General features: G+C 39.0%; 1 protein-coding gene across 4 annotated transcripts in view; it reads right to left on the reverse strand.

Moving 5' to 3' along the window:
* LOC122557439 (phospholipid-transporting ATPase IG-like) overlaps window positions 1-18,413 on the reverse strand; it is a 164,945-nt gene continuing 146,532 nt past the window's right edge. For 2 of the 4 annotated variants that reach the window (XM_043705184.2, XM_043705191.2), the window contains exons 29-30: window positions 12,464-12,572; window positions 1-1,103 (exon numbers count right to left, since the gene is read on the reverse strand). In XM_043705184.2, coding sequence (XP_043561119.2) covers window positions 12,477-12,572 — 96 coding nt within the window. In that variant the 3' untranslated portion in view covers window positions 1-1,103; window positions 12,464-12,476. Of the gene's footprint in view, window positions 1,104-12,463; window positions 12,573-18,413 lie in introns of those variants that run through there. The other 2 variants (XM_043705187.2, XM_043705186.2) reach the window with 2 other exon arrangements.

Below are 18,413 nucleotides of genomic sequence, written 5' to 3' on the forward strand. Positions count from 1 at the left end.
TTTCAAGAGCATATTTGTTTATTCCTTTTTTTTAAAGCTCATACAGAAACTTCATTTTTATATGTACATATATAAAATGTCAGTATTTGTATTCATCACATTTCAAGATTGGGACTGTGCATTATCTTACTAACTATACTAATACATTCTGATATATTTAATCCTGAATTATAAAGATAATCTATTCCCTGGTAAGATCTTTTTAAAAACTTGAACAATGCTGGTTTATATTCATGCTTCAAAAATGCTACCGATGTTTAGAATTCCTATGGTAAGTGCTACTTCACCAACTTGCATTATATGGTTTAAAGTACAATAATCTGTAAATAGTTCATCTGGAGGCAAGGAACAAAACAGTTGTCTTCATTCACTAGCATCAATTGATCACTGGATTAACATTCAAAAGACATAGATTGTTATACTGACTACCAACGTAGACAATGGGCCATTCCAAATTGCACTAGGATAGAATTAAAAATATAAAACCAACAGAAACTGTTGCTTTGTGTATCTCTCTAAACCAAACATTTTTGTCTAATCAATAGGTTAATAGCATTCAGTTACACAACTGACATTATCACACTAACACAGCAACTTGCAATACCTATTGACAAATGGTTTTCTAATTCCTGATTACTAAAGTGTGGTTAAAAAATATATATTGTAACAATGACAACTCAAACTTAAATACATTGATGAGTGAATAAGGGTAAAGCATTTTACAAGATTATTTTTGAAGTTTTGTTGAATAATATGACAAAGCCACCGGACAAGGCAACTCAGTTTACCTACTACATTAAAAGAATTGCATTCTCAGAACACAGATCACTCTGCAGTTTCTGATCCAGAAACTCTGCACACCAAAGTCAAATTTGTTTTCAGATAACCCTGAATGGATTTCTTAATGCCAAGTCCAAACAAGTTCAGGGCCAATAATAGCACAGGCACAGGATATAAAGGGCGGTTTACTGTGTATTCACCAGTCCAACCACACTTATTTCTTCACAGGTTGATCAATTCACTTCAGACTTAGGATTTCTGCTGAAAGGACCATCTTTAATATATCTCACTGTCAGCAACTCTGGCTCTGCAAATTTTAAACTCTGGAAAAAATACACACAAATTAAAATAGTTACATACTATTTTAGTGCAAGTTAAAATTTATTCCATATACATAATCATGCACAACACACAATGATCTTTTGTGAATATTACCAATGACAAGTCAAACTGACAGAAGGCTTTACCTTTAATCTTTGCACATGCTATCACATTGAGGGGAAAGGCATTTCTAGATCCCTAATAAGCTACTTTGAGACATCATCTGAAATCTAAAACATGTATCTTAATGTTTTAAATTAGAGTATAAACAGTCAATTCTAAACAGGATGCCTACCATTTGCAATGACTGTTATCTCTTATTATAATCCATTTGTGACATGCATAGTACTTCTGATTAGATTTTATATTTCCTGAATAAGCTGAACAATTGGAATCTAATTTAAAAACAAAGCTATTTTCCTTAGTTCAATTTTTGAATTTTCAAAAAGCTCAATACTAGGACAATAAAAAGCAAAAAGTTATTAGGAAACTACACTATGCTCAGCATGGCAATATTATGTATTAGTGCTCCCGAACAAAAGTATAGCGGCAGATAGAGTTTCTCCACTTGAACCCCAGAGTTACCTCAGTTTATTCAAGTACTAAACAGGACTCTGGAAAGGAGCAGTACAAGGATTCACTGTGACAAGTATTATTATAGTTTAAAGGCTCCTAGTCACGGACTACAGTTTTCTGTAGCGAAGAGAAGGCTGAGCAATGATCTGATCGAAAAGTTTAAGATAAGGTAGATGTAGCAAAAATCTTTCCATTTGTAGGGACAACTTCCTTATCCAAAGAGTGGTTAGCTTATGGAACTCTCTTCCACGTAAAGCAGCTGAGTTTCATTCTGAAGATGAATTTGAGGTGGCACTAGATACGCACAAGTGAGAGGAGGGTAGGATGAGCAGGGATGGAAGGAAGTTTGAGTGGAGTATTTATTAGTTGGCCTCTTTCTGTGCTGTAGACTGAATGCAAGCACTAACGAGTGCACTAGCCTAATCACATATTACAGGATAAACAATTAAGAGAGCAGGGAAATTAGTACTTCTTTAAAGAAAAAAATACAGAAGATAATGTTGGATGGACAGAAATCGCTGACACTTAACAAAATGACAATTGTAACGCTGATGTAGAAGGAGCTACTCTTAGCTTGGTGTTACAAAGTTAATCGAGGGCACAGACACGGAACAATTCCAACATAAATAGTGCAATTTCAAACTAGGCCGATGCCAGTTCCACTCATCCAAGGGAACCATGCTACCGGCTGTAAAATTTGCATTCCCAGCTTATACAAAGAATGCAAACTTTTATAGTAGCCCTTGTTTAAAAAAAAAATCAACGTTTGGTGGAATGGAGGAATACTTCCATTAGACAGAATATCATCTAAAGCAAAACTGGCTCCAGAAATTTCTAGTGTATGTTAAATGACTAAACTCTATTCATTACAAGTTAACATACACAACACATTAGGATTACAAGGAGAAGGTAGGAATATGCATCTGAAATATCTCTAACCTCAGAGGTCTGAACCAATGTTCTCAACAGGTTAGTGTTTCCATAAAACAATGTTTGCATATCAAATTTTAATCTTATTTCAATGTTGCAGTACTTTTGCTGCACTTAATAACATAACATGCATCAGAATAAAATAAATTTGACCTCATAATTATATTGCAGTAGCCCAGTGTACGAAATTTTAGTTTCTTTATGTTTTCTTTTTAGATGGAGAATAAGCTCAGTTCTATGAAAGTAATCTTTAAAAGCAGCTCAACAAGTTATTTGGGACACTAACCTAAATGCAACAATTCCAAGAAAGCAAGTGACTGCAGTTAAGTGACTGGAAGAACTCCAGTAACCTTAAAGGATGTTTAAACTGCCAAGCCGACAATAGACTAAAAAAACCGTTGTTTAGTTTTTTCAGATCGGAACGTTGAAGGTTCTGGTACAGAAGAACTCAGACTTCAGTTCCGAAAGGAGGAAGTGATACCTAGTAGAATTAAGTTTTAGTTCAAGGGAATCAGGAACCATAGTCATAGACTTATACAGAATGGAAACAGACTCTTTGGTCCAACTCATCCATGCTGACCAGTTATCCTAAATTAATCTAGTCCCATTTGACATATTCCTTTAAACCCTTCCTATTCATGTACCCACCTAGACGCTCCCCCCCCCACCTTTTAAATGTTGTAATTGGACCCACCTTCACTACCACCACTGGCAGCTCGTTCCATAATGCACCACGCTCTGCGTGGAAAAGTTGCCCCTCAGGTCCCTTTTGAATCTTTCCCCTCTAATCCTATGCCTATGCTCTCCAAATTTGACTCCCCTACCCTGGGAAATAGACATTGGTTATTTACGCTCTCCATGCCCCCCATGATTTTGTAAACCTCTACAAGGTCACCCCTCAGCCACCGAAGCTTCAGGAAAAAGAGCCACAACCTATTCAGCCCGTCCCTATAGCTCAAACCCTCCAATTCCTTGTAAATCTTTTCTGAATCCTTTCAAGTTGTACAACATCTTTCCTATAGCAGGGAGACTAGAAATGAACACAGTATTCTGAAAGTAGCTTCACCAATGTCCAGTCCAGCTGCAACATGACGTCACAGCTCCTATACTCAATGCACTTACCAATAAAGGCAAGTATTCCAAATGCCTTCTTCACCACTCTGTTTACCTGTGACTCCACTTTCAAGGAACTATGTACTTGCACCCAAAAATGAGTTAGTTAACCTTTAGTTTGTGAAGCTTTGAAACAAGGAAAAATTGAATAGAAATCTTCACATTGTTTGAAGTGATAAAGTTTCGGTCAGATTGTGAAAGTTTAAGCCAGTGGTCTTGGAAAAGAACTGGAAAACTGTCTCTGCAAATCAGGAAAAAAAACACTGAGAGGAGTCATTTAAGTGAGAACATAGACTTGAGGTAGGAGTGAAATTTCTCTGGAATGAAGATTTTGGGAGATAGGTTGAAACATTGGCAGATGGATACAAGTATGGGAAATGTGAATGTTTTGCTGAAAGAATAAAAAAGCAACATGCTATTTCAATGAAAAGAGATTGCATATCTGGGGGATACACAGTGATCTGGGGGCCCTGATGCATAATCACGAAAGGCTATTAAGTAGGTAGAGCAAGTGACTTGGAAGTCAAATGGAATGTGAATGTTTATTGCAAGGGGAGTAGAATATAAAGGTTGGGAAGCTTAGCTTCAGCTGTTTGGGCATTGCTGAGACCACAGCTAGTGAATTTTGTACAGTCCTGGTTTCCTTGCTTGAAAAAATATGTACAATTATTTTAGTACAGTAGTTCAATCAACTTATTCCTGGGATGAATGGCTTATCTTCTGAAGAATGTTAATCAGGTAAATCCAGTATGCTGTTAAGGGAGAATGAGAATTAATTTTATTGAAACACAAATTCCTGCAGGGCTTTAATGCTAAGAAATTTTAAAAAAAATCACTCATGGTATCTGGGTATTGCTGATTGGGTCACATTTATTACTTACCCTTAATTGTCCTGGAGATGGTGGTCGTGAGCTGTCTTCTTGAACAGCTGCAATCACTGGGCTATAGATAGACTCAAGGCTCTGAGGGAAGGTGTTCCAGGATTTTGATCCAGCAACACTGAAAGAACATGGATTTATTTTCAGGTCTGGCTAGTGAGTGGCTTGGAGGATCACTTGTAGATGGTGATGGTCTCAACATTACTGCTGCTCTTGGTCTTCTGGCATTTAATGGTCATTGGTTTGGAAGGTGCTGTCTATAAAGTGCATCTTGTTGGTGGTGCACACTGCTGCTACTCAACATCAGTGACAGTGAATGCTGAAGATGGTGAGAAAGAATTGATCAAGTGAGGATGCTTTGTTCTGAATGGTGCTGAGCTTCTTCAGTGCTGTTGGAGCTCAATCATCCAGGTAAGTCAGGAGCATTCCATCACACTCCAAACTTGTGACTGGGAGGTGAAGGGCAGGTTTGAGGACTCAGGAGGCAAGGTAGTCATTGCAGGATTCCTAGCCTCTGACCTACCCTCGTTGCCATGGGACACGTGTCTTGTCCATGATTTGGAGATGTCGGTGTTGGACTGGGGTACAAAGTTAAAAATCACACAACACCAGGTTATAGTTCAACAGGCTTAATTGGAAGCACGAGCTTTCAGAGCGCTGCTCCTTCATCAGGTTGATGAAACACCTGATGAAGAAGCAGTGCTGCGGAAGCTAGTGCTTCCAATTAAACCTGTTGGACTATAACCTGGTGAAGTGTGATTTTTAACTGTGTCTTGTCCAGTTCAGTTTCTGATCAATGGTAACCCTCAAGATGTCGACGGTGGGGAATTCAGTGAAGGCATTGCCATTGCATGTCAAGGGGTTATAAATATAGAAAATAGGAGCAGCAGAACACGATCTGACTCCTTGAGCTTACTCTGCCAGTCAATATGATCATGACTGACCATCCAACTCAGTACCCCTTTCCCATTTTCTCCTCACATCCATTGATTCCTTTAACCCCTGGAACTTCATTCTTCTCGAAAACATTCAATGTTTTTGCCTCAACTGCTTTCCGTGGTAAAGAATTCCACAAGGTTACCATTTTCTGGGTAAAGAAATTTCTCCTCATCTCTGTCCCAAGAGGCCTACCCCTTACTCTGTTACCCCAGGCTCTGGGCTCCCTGAACATCAAGAACATCCATCCTGCAACTACCTTGATGGTCACTGCCTCAGACTCAGACATACAGCACAGAAACAGACCCTTCAGTCTAACTCGTCCATGCCGAATGGATATTCCAACCTAATCTAGTCCAATTTTCCAGCACTTAACCCATATCCCTCCAAACTCTTCCTATTCATATACCCATCCAGATGCATTTTAAATGCTGTAAATGTACCAGCTTCCACCACTTCCTCTGGCAGCTCAATCCATACACGTACTACCCTCTGCGTGAAAAAGTTGCCCCTTCGGTCCCTTTTATATCTTTCTCCTCTCACCCTAAACCTATGCCCTTTAGCTCTCGACTCCCCCACCCCTGGGAAAAGACTGTGTGTTTATCCTATCCATGCCCCTCATGATATAATAAATCTCTATGAGGTCACCCCTCAGCCTCCGACATTTCAGGGGAAACAGCGCTAGCCTATTCAGCCTCTCCCTATAGCTCAAATCCTCCAACCCTGGCAACATCCCTGTAAATCTTTTCTGAACCCTTTCAAGTTTCACACCATCGTTCCGATAGGAAGGAGACCAGAATTGCACGCAATATTCCAAAAGTGGCCCAACTAGTGACCTCAACATGATCTCCCAACTCCTATACTCAATGCTCTGACCAATAAAGGAAAGCATACCAAACATTATCTTCACTATCTATTGTGTGGCATTATTCAGCCTAAGCCTGAATATTGTCCAGGTCTTACAGTATTTGGACATGGACTACTTCAGTATATCTGAGGAGTTGTGAACTGTGCTGAACATTGCAGAGTCATCAGAGAACTTCTCTATTTCTGAACCTATGATGGAGGGAAAGTCATTGATGAAGCAGCTGAAGATGGTTAGGCCAAGGACACTATCCTGAGGAACTCCTGCAGAAATATTGTGGTGTTGAGACCACAATCAGATTCATGAATGGCAGAGAAGATTCATAAGGATCGAATGGTCTAATCCTTGACCCAAGTTTTATTGTTTCAGCAACTCTTAACTTCTGCTTTAATACCTAAAGGTCCATAGCAAGACTTAAATTGTGTTTCCTCTCTTTCCTCAACACAAAATAATGTGTTTTGATAATTGTCACCATTCTATTAAAATGTGGCCACTGCTCAGTATCTGACCTCTACTAGGAACTTCAACCAATGTAGCATGGAAAGTGGAATTGAGAACAGAAACATCTCAGTGAAATAGATAGTGTGTTTCTTCAAATTATTTCAAAATTCAGAAGAGAAGTTGATTCAAGACTTCTGCCAGCTAATTTGCACTTGTGACCAAATTTAAATGGTAGCATTCCCTTTAAAAAAAGTTTATGCAGCAATATGCAAAAAGCTTTGAAGATTAATGAAAGACAGATAGCAGGGTTGCAAAATTACAAAACCAAGTATTTAACGTTCAAAGGACAAAAATAGAAATTTGCATTTTTATAATTTTATAATAGTCATGGGATATCTCAAAAAGCTTTACAGTCTATTAAGTACTTTTGAAATGTTATCACTGGTGTAATACAGGAAACTCACCAACTAATTTTAACACAGCAAATTCCCACAAACAGTGATGTGATAATGACCAGAAAATATGTTTCTGAGAGACTGGTTTCTTAGACACTCTTTGCAGAAGACAGGGGAACTTATCCTGATGGCTTCGCCAATATATGTTCCTCAAAAAATGCGCCATGGGATATTTGAACATCCACTTTTTAAAAATTCATTTATGGGATGTGGGTGCCATTGGCTAGGCCAGTATTTGTTGCTCATTCCTAATTGCCCAGAAGGCACTTAAGATTGAACCACATTGCTGTGGGTGTGGAGTCACACGTAGGCCAGACTTGGTAAGAGCATTGGTGAGGAAACAGATTGGACCTCAATTCAAAGTCTCATCCAGAAAATAACACCTCCAACTCCCTTATACCACAGTTACAGCCTTGATTGTGATGCTCAAGCCCAACAGTGGGACTTGAATCTGGAACTTTGTGATTCAGCAGACAAGAATAATACCAAATAAGCCTAGACTGATAGCTGTTAAGGCTAACTGTAAAAACAAGTAACTTTGCTAATTTAAGAAACGCTACATTTGATGACTTTCTAGGAAACTTCCTTACCACTAAACATTTTCCCATTTAAATTACACAAGCTATGTACTCTCTAGTCTAATAATAAATTTTGAAGGAAAAAGATTGCTAATAAAATCCAGGCCAGATGACATCGCTGATGAGAACAGGCATATTTATGCCTGGTTTGGGACGTTTGTTAAAATTAGACCAAAAGCCAATAAAAGTTTGCATTGACCTGTAAGTTTGTACCTTTTACCTTCAAGGAAAAGACTCACTAAGCCATCTAACCAATGTGAGCACAATCAAGACAAGTAGCTGGGATAATAGGTTGAATCTTTCTGTTCTGGGGACATAGCTCGAATTCCACAGTGACAGATGATGAAATTTTAATTCAATAACAATTTAGAATTAAAAGCTAGCCCTGTTAATTTCTGTAAAAACTCACCTTATTCACTAATGTCATTTAGGGGGGATAAAAAAAATCTGCTGTTCTTATCTGGTCTGTTCTATGCGATACTCCAGAACCATAGCAATGCAGTTGACTCTTAAGTAGGGCATTTAGGGAGGGCAATAAACATTGGTCCAGTCAGTGATACCCCTATCCAATGAACAAATTATAAAAAGTTTGTGTTATTTGCAATAAATGCTTGCATGCTTTGTTAAGAATGTATTAGACGCCTACTGTGAATTTGTTCAGTCATTCGTCTTCAGAGTAAAAACCTAAAAAAAAAACTTATTGTCTGATCAAGCCAGATTTTACCCTCAAATCAGATTTTTCTAGCATTACCATCAGTTGGGATGATAACAAAACTCAGTTCCTTATTAGTTTATTTATACAGATGGAGGAAAAACATTATACACAACCAGCTTATTAGGGAGAGAATCTAATGATTATTTAACGTTATAACTGTACCAACAACAACACACTTGCCTTTTCCTCTCTGGATGCAGAAAAGACACTTGATTCGAAGATTATGTAAATGAACTGATGAAACAAGATAAATCATAGAGTCGTACAGCATGGAAGCAGACCCTTCAGTTCAATTCGTCCATGCAGGCCAGATATCCTAAATTAATTTAGTGTCATTGCCAACACTTGGTTCATATTTCTCTAAACCCTTCCTATTCATGTACCCATCCAGATGCCTTTTAAATGTTGGAACTGTACCAGACTCTACCACCTCCCCCATTCCACACATGCACCACCCTCTGCTTGAAAACATTGCCCCTTAAGTCCCTTTTATATCTTCCTCTCTCACATTGGGACAGCACAGTGGTTAGCACTGCTGCCTCACAGCGCCAGGGACCCGGGTTCGATTCCCGTCTTGGGCAATCGTCTGTGTGGGGTTTGTACATTCTCCCAGTGTCTGCGTGAGGTTCCTCTGGGTGTTCTGGTTTCCTCCCACAATGCAAAGATGTGCTGTCATGCCCATAGTGTTAGGTGCATTAGTCAGGGGTAAATATAAGGTAGGGAATGGGTCGGGTGGGTTACTCTTCAGAGAGTCAGTGTGGACTTGTTGGGCTGAAGGGCCTATTTCCATACTGTAGGGAATCTAATCTAAACCTTAAAGCTAGCCCCTCTAGCTTAGGACTCCAGTACACTGAGGAAAAGACCTTGACTATTTACCCCATTCATGCCCCTTATGATTTTATAAACGTCTATAAGGTCATGCCTCAGCCTCCGACGCTCCAGGGAAAATAGCCCCAGCGTGAGCTATGCACTTTATCATCATCATAAAATCCTTACAATATGGAATCAGACCATTTGGCCCCAAAAATCCACACCAATCCTCTGAAGGGCATCCCACCCAGAACCGTCCCCCATCCTTGCACTGCCCATGGCTAACACACCAATCCTACAGATCCCTTGACGCTTTGGACAATTTAGCATGGACAATCCATCTAACTTGCACATCTTTGGACTTGGGAGAAAACTAAAGAGCACTCGAAGGAAACTTCTGCAGACACAGATTTTGACAAATTATTCAGCTATTGAATTCTCTCATGCCACAATACCAAAGACCTCAACGTTACTATAATTCCTCTCCACGTAGGAAACAGAGAGGATCTCCTATATTAACCCGGGTATTGACTGCATTTAAAGAAGTGTGCACCCCATACAGTCAGGCAAAAAGAAAATTGCACAAGGTATTTCTATAAATTGATGCACAACAATCTTGATCTCAACAGCTTTTGAAGTGTCAAACAAATTTGCTAATTTACTCGGTACAAGATCACCTACTTTATCACTGCAGATCCCAGATCACCTTCTTTCCATGTGTTTAGTAATGGGTTTTAAATAGACAGGTGTAATAAAACATAGAAACATATACATAGCCGAACACAAACTTCAGCATCCTCCATTTTACATACCTATTTTTCATGAGCTCGGTTCCCTTTCCTACTAAGTTGTTCTAGAAATTTGAATTACAGAGACAGTACCTCTTCAGAGCATATCTGTTCTGAATATGCATGATTGCATCCTCAAAGCCAATAGTATCTTGAGGTCCAGCAGTTCAGCATCAGCCCTTATTACTCTGAATAACTTGAAAATGACAACTTTAAAAAGGGATTGCGCCTGACACCCTTAAATTTGTTTTTAAAAAGGTGTTGATCTAAATTGACTCATTTGATCACTTTCGCCTGGTTGATTTTAACCTCATTTGATCATTGAGTCATTCAACTGAGTGACTATCAAAGTTGAAGTAAGCAGCCATGTGAAAAGGTGCAAGCAGAAGGTAATCAGCTATTAGGAACCTGGGTCATAATACGAGCGAAGGGTGAAAGGATTTGATTAGTTCAAGCTTCAATGCAACATTCAAATTCAGAGTAGTAGGTCAGTTAGGTCTTTGACTGGTCCTACTGTTGGCTGATCAAATTGTGGCCTCAATATTATATATAGTGAAGCCCATTTAAATGATCCAAGTGAAATTTAATCAAAAAATAGTTTTCAGACTTGAATTTTTAACCTTTCAGTAACAATGTCCAGTAAAAAGGAAACTTTGCTTCTCAAAATTATGACTATCAAAATTATGTCATTGAAACTGGCATGTTCATTATCTGTTTGATTTTTTCTTATTGTACAAAAAGCATTCGATGCATGAAAATGTTGGCTAAGGTACTAATGAAACTCCTTCCTTTACTAAGTGGAATTAGTCTTTAAACTCCATTTGAAATAGTGAAAACATCTCTCCCTATGATTGGCTTCTCAGACACTCAATTTCCAACAGGAACATATGGAACGATACAATATAGACATACATAGGTTCTGTGTTTATGTTCTAAACAACTTGAACTTATACTTTTCTGAGTCAGGCAAAAATGCTCACAGCCATTCAAAATATGGCACTGTCTACATTATCAAACAAAACAAATGGAGGAAAGAAGGTATTCCCAGATGGCTCAAAGTACAATCAGACATATTTAAAGATCAATAAAGTAACTTAGAAGGACATAGGAGGTGGTAATATTTGGCACTTTGATTCTGCAAATGCTTTTTCTACCATTAGCCAGCCAGACAGAGAGAGATCAGTAGATAAATCAGTTTCAACAATACATGGAAGCATATGCATTCATCAAAATGGAAGCATATAAATGATGAGGGAATGGTCGGACTCAAGTAAAGTTAAGTACCTCTGGTAAATGGTACAGTGAAGGAGGATGGCATGAGGAGATCATGGTTACATGTGCAGAAGGATTTTTGAACCTTTTTTCATCTAAGAATGACTGGAAATAAAATGCAATTCATTCTAAACAATCAAGAATGCAATGTTAGGAGGATGTGTTAATTTCATACCTAAGATCATGTGCAGCATAGATTTTCAGCATTTTAAAATATTAATTAATATACCCATTTCAAAACTGCCCCACATACAGTAGGACACAGTAATCAAGGAAAAACAAACATGCACAGAAGAATACATTGAAAACTTAGCATGCTAGAGCATTGTGCAATTCATTCAGAACAAATCTGACATTTACGAAACAAGTTTTGCATGCAACAGCCATAGCCAAAACTATATTCACACAGAATGCATGTGTAATCATATGGAAGCACCCCACACGAACAGTAAATAAAAATCTTGTGTAAAATAGAAGGCCAGTGGCTACCTATTCAATTACATGTAATATGGTGTGATATACTGTGCCACCATCTACTCTTAGTATACTGATAATATCATTGCACAAGTAATATAAATGCTCTGGGGGCTTGGATTCAAATCCCGTTATGACAGCTATTGGAATTTAAATTCAATTAAGTAAAATCTAGAATGATGACCATTAAACTTTTATTAATTGTCATATGATCCATGGTTCACTGAAGTCCTTAAAAATTTGCAAAATTTGGTCTGGCATATTTGTAGTTTCAGATTCAGAGCAGAGCAATGTGGTCAACTTTTAAATTACCTCTGAAATGGTCTTGTACATCACTCAGTTCAGGGGCAATTAGGGATAAGTAACAAATACCACATCCCAAAGAAAATAATTAACTGTTTGCAATAATACAAGCATTTATCCTTAATCTGCTTATATGCATTCAGAATCAGAGCTAACAAATAAAAATATCAAACTAATCCAAACTAAACAGAAGATCAAACTAGGAGATAACCACCAAAATACCTGTACCTGTCAGTGGTAATCATGATTCAATTGAGAATGATCTTGCAAGAAGTGGTTCGACAGGGGATCTGGGGGTCGAAACTGTATCAGCAGCCTTGTTATAGACCAAATATTTCTGCAACAATGAGGGGAGAAACTTAGAACACTTCTGTAACACAAACTGCATGAGGTAGTAACCGTCAGGGAGCTTAAAATCTCTTCTCAGAAAGGCATATTCATAGTCTTAAATTTGCAATGAAAGTAACACCACAAACATTTGGTAATCTGCAGAAGTTGAGGCCTGGACAGACCTATTTTGATTAGACTAGATTCCCTACAGTATGGAAATAGGCCCTTCGGCCCAACCAGTCCACACTGACCCTCCGAAGAGTAACCCACCCAGAATATTTAGAATATAATTTGCACTATGTTGCTTCCACAAATTACTCAATATGAAAATGGTGGAATATAAAACTTCATCTATAATACGCAGTTCATCCCAGTATTTTGAACAGAGAAATTTAAAATCAATACTTGGACACAATAAATTTTAAACCCATGTCTCTAAACATTTTCTGAACCTACTGACTTTCAGAAGAACTGCACATCACACAAGGGATTGATTCCATCAGAGCCTGAACTACTTTTCATTCTGGTAGAGGTCAATGGTTAGAGATCAAGAGTTAGAAATTTCTCTCCTTCAAGTTAGGGACATTTGAGCCAATCATTAGGCTTTTCCTGGCTTAGATTAGATAGTAAGCACCCATTGGACAATTCTGGCTCCCTGCATTCCTTACCTTAGGTTAAGAGTTTTAGGGAGAAGACATTCACCCATGTAGCATTGCTTCCAGGCTGATCTCAATTCCCTTGAAGGAGACAATGCTGGAGTCCACTACCTCACGCTATATCATCACAAAACAAGCATACTGGCCAGGCAACAGCCTGTAGCATTGTCTGCCCTCAGGAAATCAAGGGAGATCTATGAAAATGCATTATTCCCCATATAATAAAAATAATTCACCAGAAGGAAAAGCCCTGAACTGTAAAACAGCATATAATAATAAGCTGGTTCATGAGGATCACTTGCTAAATCCATTTGCTGGTGGATGGCATGGTTAGTATCATTTAATGTCTCAATTCAAATTCCTGGAGAGTTATCACCATTACTGCCTTTGCAAAATTCTGCAAATCCACTGGCAAGATAGATGTGCCAACATTACTGTCTTCGTCCAGGCCAAGATCCTCAGATTCAATTACTGACAAGCTGTGATTCAGAGGCCACAACATTCATACACACAACACAAAACTACCTAACAAGTGCTGTACCCTGAGCTCCACAATGTTAGGAGGGCAGTGAAAATGATACAAGGGCACCCTGAAAGCCTTCCTAAACAAATGCAACATCCCAGCGACACATGAGAATCACATGGCTTAGAATGCACAAACAAAAGAAACATCTGATGGTGCCAACCACTTCGAGCATTACTGATGGAGCAAGTGGTAACCAAGCACAAATAGCGGAAAAAGCGTGCAGATTCCAGAGGGTCCCACCCACTTGCCTCATCAAACACTATCTGTCCCACCTGTGGTAAGAGTCTGGAAGAATATTGGGAATGTAGGTTCAATCTGAAACAAGGAATTAAGAGGGCTAAAAGGGGTCATGAGATATCTTTAGCAAACAGGGTTAAGGAAAATCCCAAAGCCTTTTATTCATATATATGGAGCAAAAGGGTAACCAGGGAAAGGGTTTGCCCACTCAAGGGAAAAGGAGGAAAGTTATGTGTGGAGACAGAGAAAATGAGTGAGATTCTTAATGAGTAGTTTGCATTGCTATTCACCGAGAAGAGGGACATGACAGATGTTGAGATCAGGGATGTATGTTTGATTACTCCAGGTCAAGTCAGCATAAGGAGGGACAAAGTGTTGGGTATTCTAAAAGGCATTAAGTCCCCAGGCCCAGACGGTATCTACTCCAGGTTACTGAAGGAAGCAAGAGAGGAAATAGCTGGGGTCTTAATAAATACGTTTGCAGCATCTTTGAACACGGGTGAGATCCTGGAGAACTGGAGAATTGCTAGTGTTGCCCCCTTGTTTCAGGGTTGCAGGGAAAATCCAGGTAATTATAGACTGGTGAGCCTGATGTCAGTGGTAAGGAAGCTGCTGAAGAAGAAACAGAGATAGGATCTATTCCCATTTGGAAGAAAATAGGCTTATTAGTGTTGACAACATGGTTTTATGCAGGGAAGGTCATGTCTTACCAACTGAACAGAATTCTTTGAGAAAGTTACAAAATTGATTGATGAGGCAAGGGCTGTAGATGTCATATACATGGACTTCAGTAAGACGTTTGATAAAGTTCCCCATTTTAGGCTGATGGAGAAGGTGAAGTTGCATGGGGTCCAGGGTGTACCAGCTACATGGATAGAGAACTGGCAGTGCAACAGGAGACAGAGAGCAGTAGTGGAAGGGAGTTCCACAGGGATCAGTGTTGGGACCACTGTTGTTTGTGACATACATAAATGATCTGGAGTTAGATATGAATGGTCTGATTAGCAAGTTTGCAGATGACATGAAGATTGGTGGAGTAGTAGAGAGTGAACGGGACTGTCAGAGAATACAACAGCACATAGATAGATTGGAGAGTTCGGCAGAGAAATGGCAGATGGAACTCAATCTAGGCAAATGTGAGGTGACGCATTTTGGAAGATCCAATTGAAGAGTGAATTATACAGTAAAAGGAAAAGTTGTAGGGAAAGTTGATGTACAAAGAGATCTAGGGATTCAGGTCCATTGTTCCCTGAAGGTGGCAACACAGGTCGATAGACTGGGCAAGAAGGCATATAGCATGCTTTCCTTCATCGGACAGGGTATTGAGTACAAGAGTTACAATTGTAGAAGACTTTGGTTTGGCCATATTTGGAATACTGCATACAGTTCTGGTTGCCACATTACCAAAAAGATCTGGATGCACTGGAGGATACAGAGGAGGTTCACTAGGACGTTGCCTGGTATGGAGGGTGCCAGCTACGAAGATAGGTTGAGTAGATTAAGATTATTTTCATTAGAAAGACTGAGGTTGAGAGGTGACCTGAGATTGAGGTCTACAAAATCATGAGAGGTATAGATAGGGTGGATAGCAAGAAGCTTTTTCTCCCAGAATGGGGGATTCAATTACAAGGGGTCACAAGTTCAAAGTGAGGGGGAAAGGTTTAGGGGAGATATGCGTGGTAAATTCTTTACACAGTGTGGTGGGTGCCTGGAATGCTTTGCCAGTGAAGGTTATAGAGGCAGCAAAAATAGCATCATTTAAGATGTATCTAGACAGATACATGAATGGGCAGGGAGCAAAGAGATCCAGACCCTTAGAAAATTGATGATAGGTTTGGATAGAGAATCTAGATGGGCACAGGCTTGGAGGGGCGAAGGGTCTGTTCCTATGCTGTAATTTTCTTTTTTCTGCGGCTCCAGGTTTGGACTATTCAGCAGAAACCCCTCTCACCCCACCTGGAGTGGAAGCAAGCCATCCCCGGCCCTGGGGGACTGCCAAACGAGGAGGGGTTGGAGTGATTCTATATGAAGTACACAATGCTGTTGATCTGTACTTTTACTGTGTAGATACAATGACCAGGTGCTGCTACTCTGCTTTGGAACTGTTTTTTTTGCAAAGGTTGAAATAATTAAGCACAGTACATTTATTTTTCATTCAGGTCTTCATCTACAAATCCAGACAGAGCACTTGAATGAAGAGTAGTTGGCCTCCAATTGTATTTTGTAGAATTTCCAATGTCTTTCTATTTACCACATTTCAACATTTGGTTAAGCAGTACATTTAGCTAGAGTTTAGATTTATATCATGGACAGATAAATACATACAAGTTTTAGATTAAGTATAATTAAGAACGGAAAACACGTCATCATTATTCTTCTACTTCTGTCAAATCCTGGGTTAAATAACATTTCATAGTAGAAATATTGTACGTACTTCAGGATTCAGTGCAAGAACGTGATCACTTTTCAATGCCAGTGACAAAAGAAGCATGGTTTTTCATTACTTGTGTGTGTGCTCAGTTGGCACAAGTTAAACTCACTATCAGATTAGAATCTCAAAACCTTACTACTGAGAAATCTACAGTGGAAATAGGTGGTGCACTCTCTATTCCTATAAAGAGATCACAATTATCCACAACCAGAAAACTGAGATACAAGCTGCCAACAGCCAAATCTTTTGGACACTCCAAGTAGCTGACAGACATTGTTGAAAGTTTAAGTCGTAGACTTATGCAGCCTAAGTGCAGAGTGTATGAGGAAGCTGTAAACCTTTTAAGCAATCTAACTGCGTTTGAGGTGCAAGAATCCTGTCTCTAGTTTCCAGTCTCTTTATTTAAATCATAACAAGCCACATTAAGCAGCCAATCATGAACACTGCCCTGATATACTGCAGCTCTTCTATATTGATCTAATTCTTCGAATCTATGAGAAGCAGTTAACATTATCTTCCTCTCATGGATATACAATAGGTGGTTATTAAAACATTTCTTTTCCCTGGCAATCGTCTGAAATTAAACTAGTTTGATAAACATGATTTGGTGTTGGACTGGGGTGGATAAAGTTAAAAATCACACAACACCAAGTTATAGTCCAACAGGTTTACTTGTAAATACTAGCTTTCGAAGCATTGCTCCTTCATCAAGTGGTTCCCTCAACCATCTGAGGAAAAAGCAGTGCTTCGAAAGCTAGTATTGCCAAATAAACCTGTTGGACTATAATGAGAGAGATTTTTTGTTTGATAAAATAACTGTTTGCATTTACTTGTACTTTTAAATAAACCTGTTGGACTGTAATCTGGTGTTGTGTGATTTTTAATTCTGTTTGCTTTAGGATCAAGACACGAGCTTGTTGACCCCATATCAATACCTTCAGAAGGATTGCCCATTTCTCACTCCATAACAACGGCCAACCTTTCACCATCTCAGTTCAACAGCTGCTGAAACCCTCATTCATGCCTTGATTACTTCTACACTTGACTTTTTCAATACACAAAAGGATGGTCTCCTCCATTCTACCCTCCATAAAGTTGAGGTAACTCTGCAAGCTGTATCCTTTACATGCAAACCTGTGGTTTGTTTTCAAGTTCCCAGACAAGCAAAGCCTCTATTTTGAAAAACTAATTTTTATTTTCAAACCCTTCCAATGTCCCCACCCCTTCCTAAGTTTGTAACCTCCTCTAGTTTAACAATCCTTTGAGATGTCTCTGCTGATATGATTCCATCCTTGAGCATTCCCAATTTTAATTATTCCACCATGACTTAAGTTGTATTGGCATCTGACTCTTAAATCTCCTCTGGCTCATTATCTTTCTTCCTCGAAGGCTTTCTGTCAAAGTAGTAGGTTTTACAAAGTGAAAACCGAAAGAACTGCGGATGCTGTAAATCAAACAAAAACAAAAGCTGCTGACAAAGCTCAGCAGGTCTGGCAGCATCTATGAAGAGAAATCAGAGTTAACACTTCTGAGGAAGGGTCACTGGACCCGAAGCGCTAACTCTGATCTCTCTTCACAGATGCTCCCTGATCTGCTGAGCTTTACCAGCAACTTGTGTTTTTGTACTTTAACAAAGTTTTTGGCCATCAGCAATATTACTACTTTATGTGACTCAGTGCCTAATTTTGCTTCATAAAAACGCTTGTGAAGAATCTTGGGATATCTTAAGATGGAATATAAAATACAAGCTACTGTTGTTGCGTAAATTTAAGTTCTTGTCCAAAGAATTTCAGGTACAATTAATTCCTCAGTACAAATATGGGGAGTTGTACAATTAATCAGAATGTGAGAGCAACGTCAGTAACCCCTTGCCCATAGCACTGACAAGAAATTTAGCATATTCAATTGTGATTCCACTATTTAGAAATGTGGACTTTGAATAGCAGTAACTGGTTATTCATGATGACAAATGATGAACTGCATATTTTAATATCTGGA

Source organism: Chiloscyllium plagiosum, unplaced genomic scaffold, assembly GCF_037043375.1.
Source record: "Chiloscyllium plagiosum isolate Xiang-an unplaced genomic scaffold, Cpla_swu_hap1 HiC_scaffold_11, whole genome shotgun sequence".
NCBI lineage: Eukaryota > Metazoa > Chordata > Chondrichthyes > Orectolobiformes > Hemiscylliidae > Chiloscyllium > Chiloscyllium plagiosum.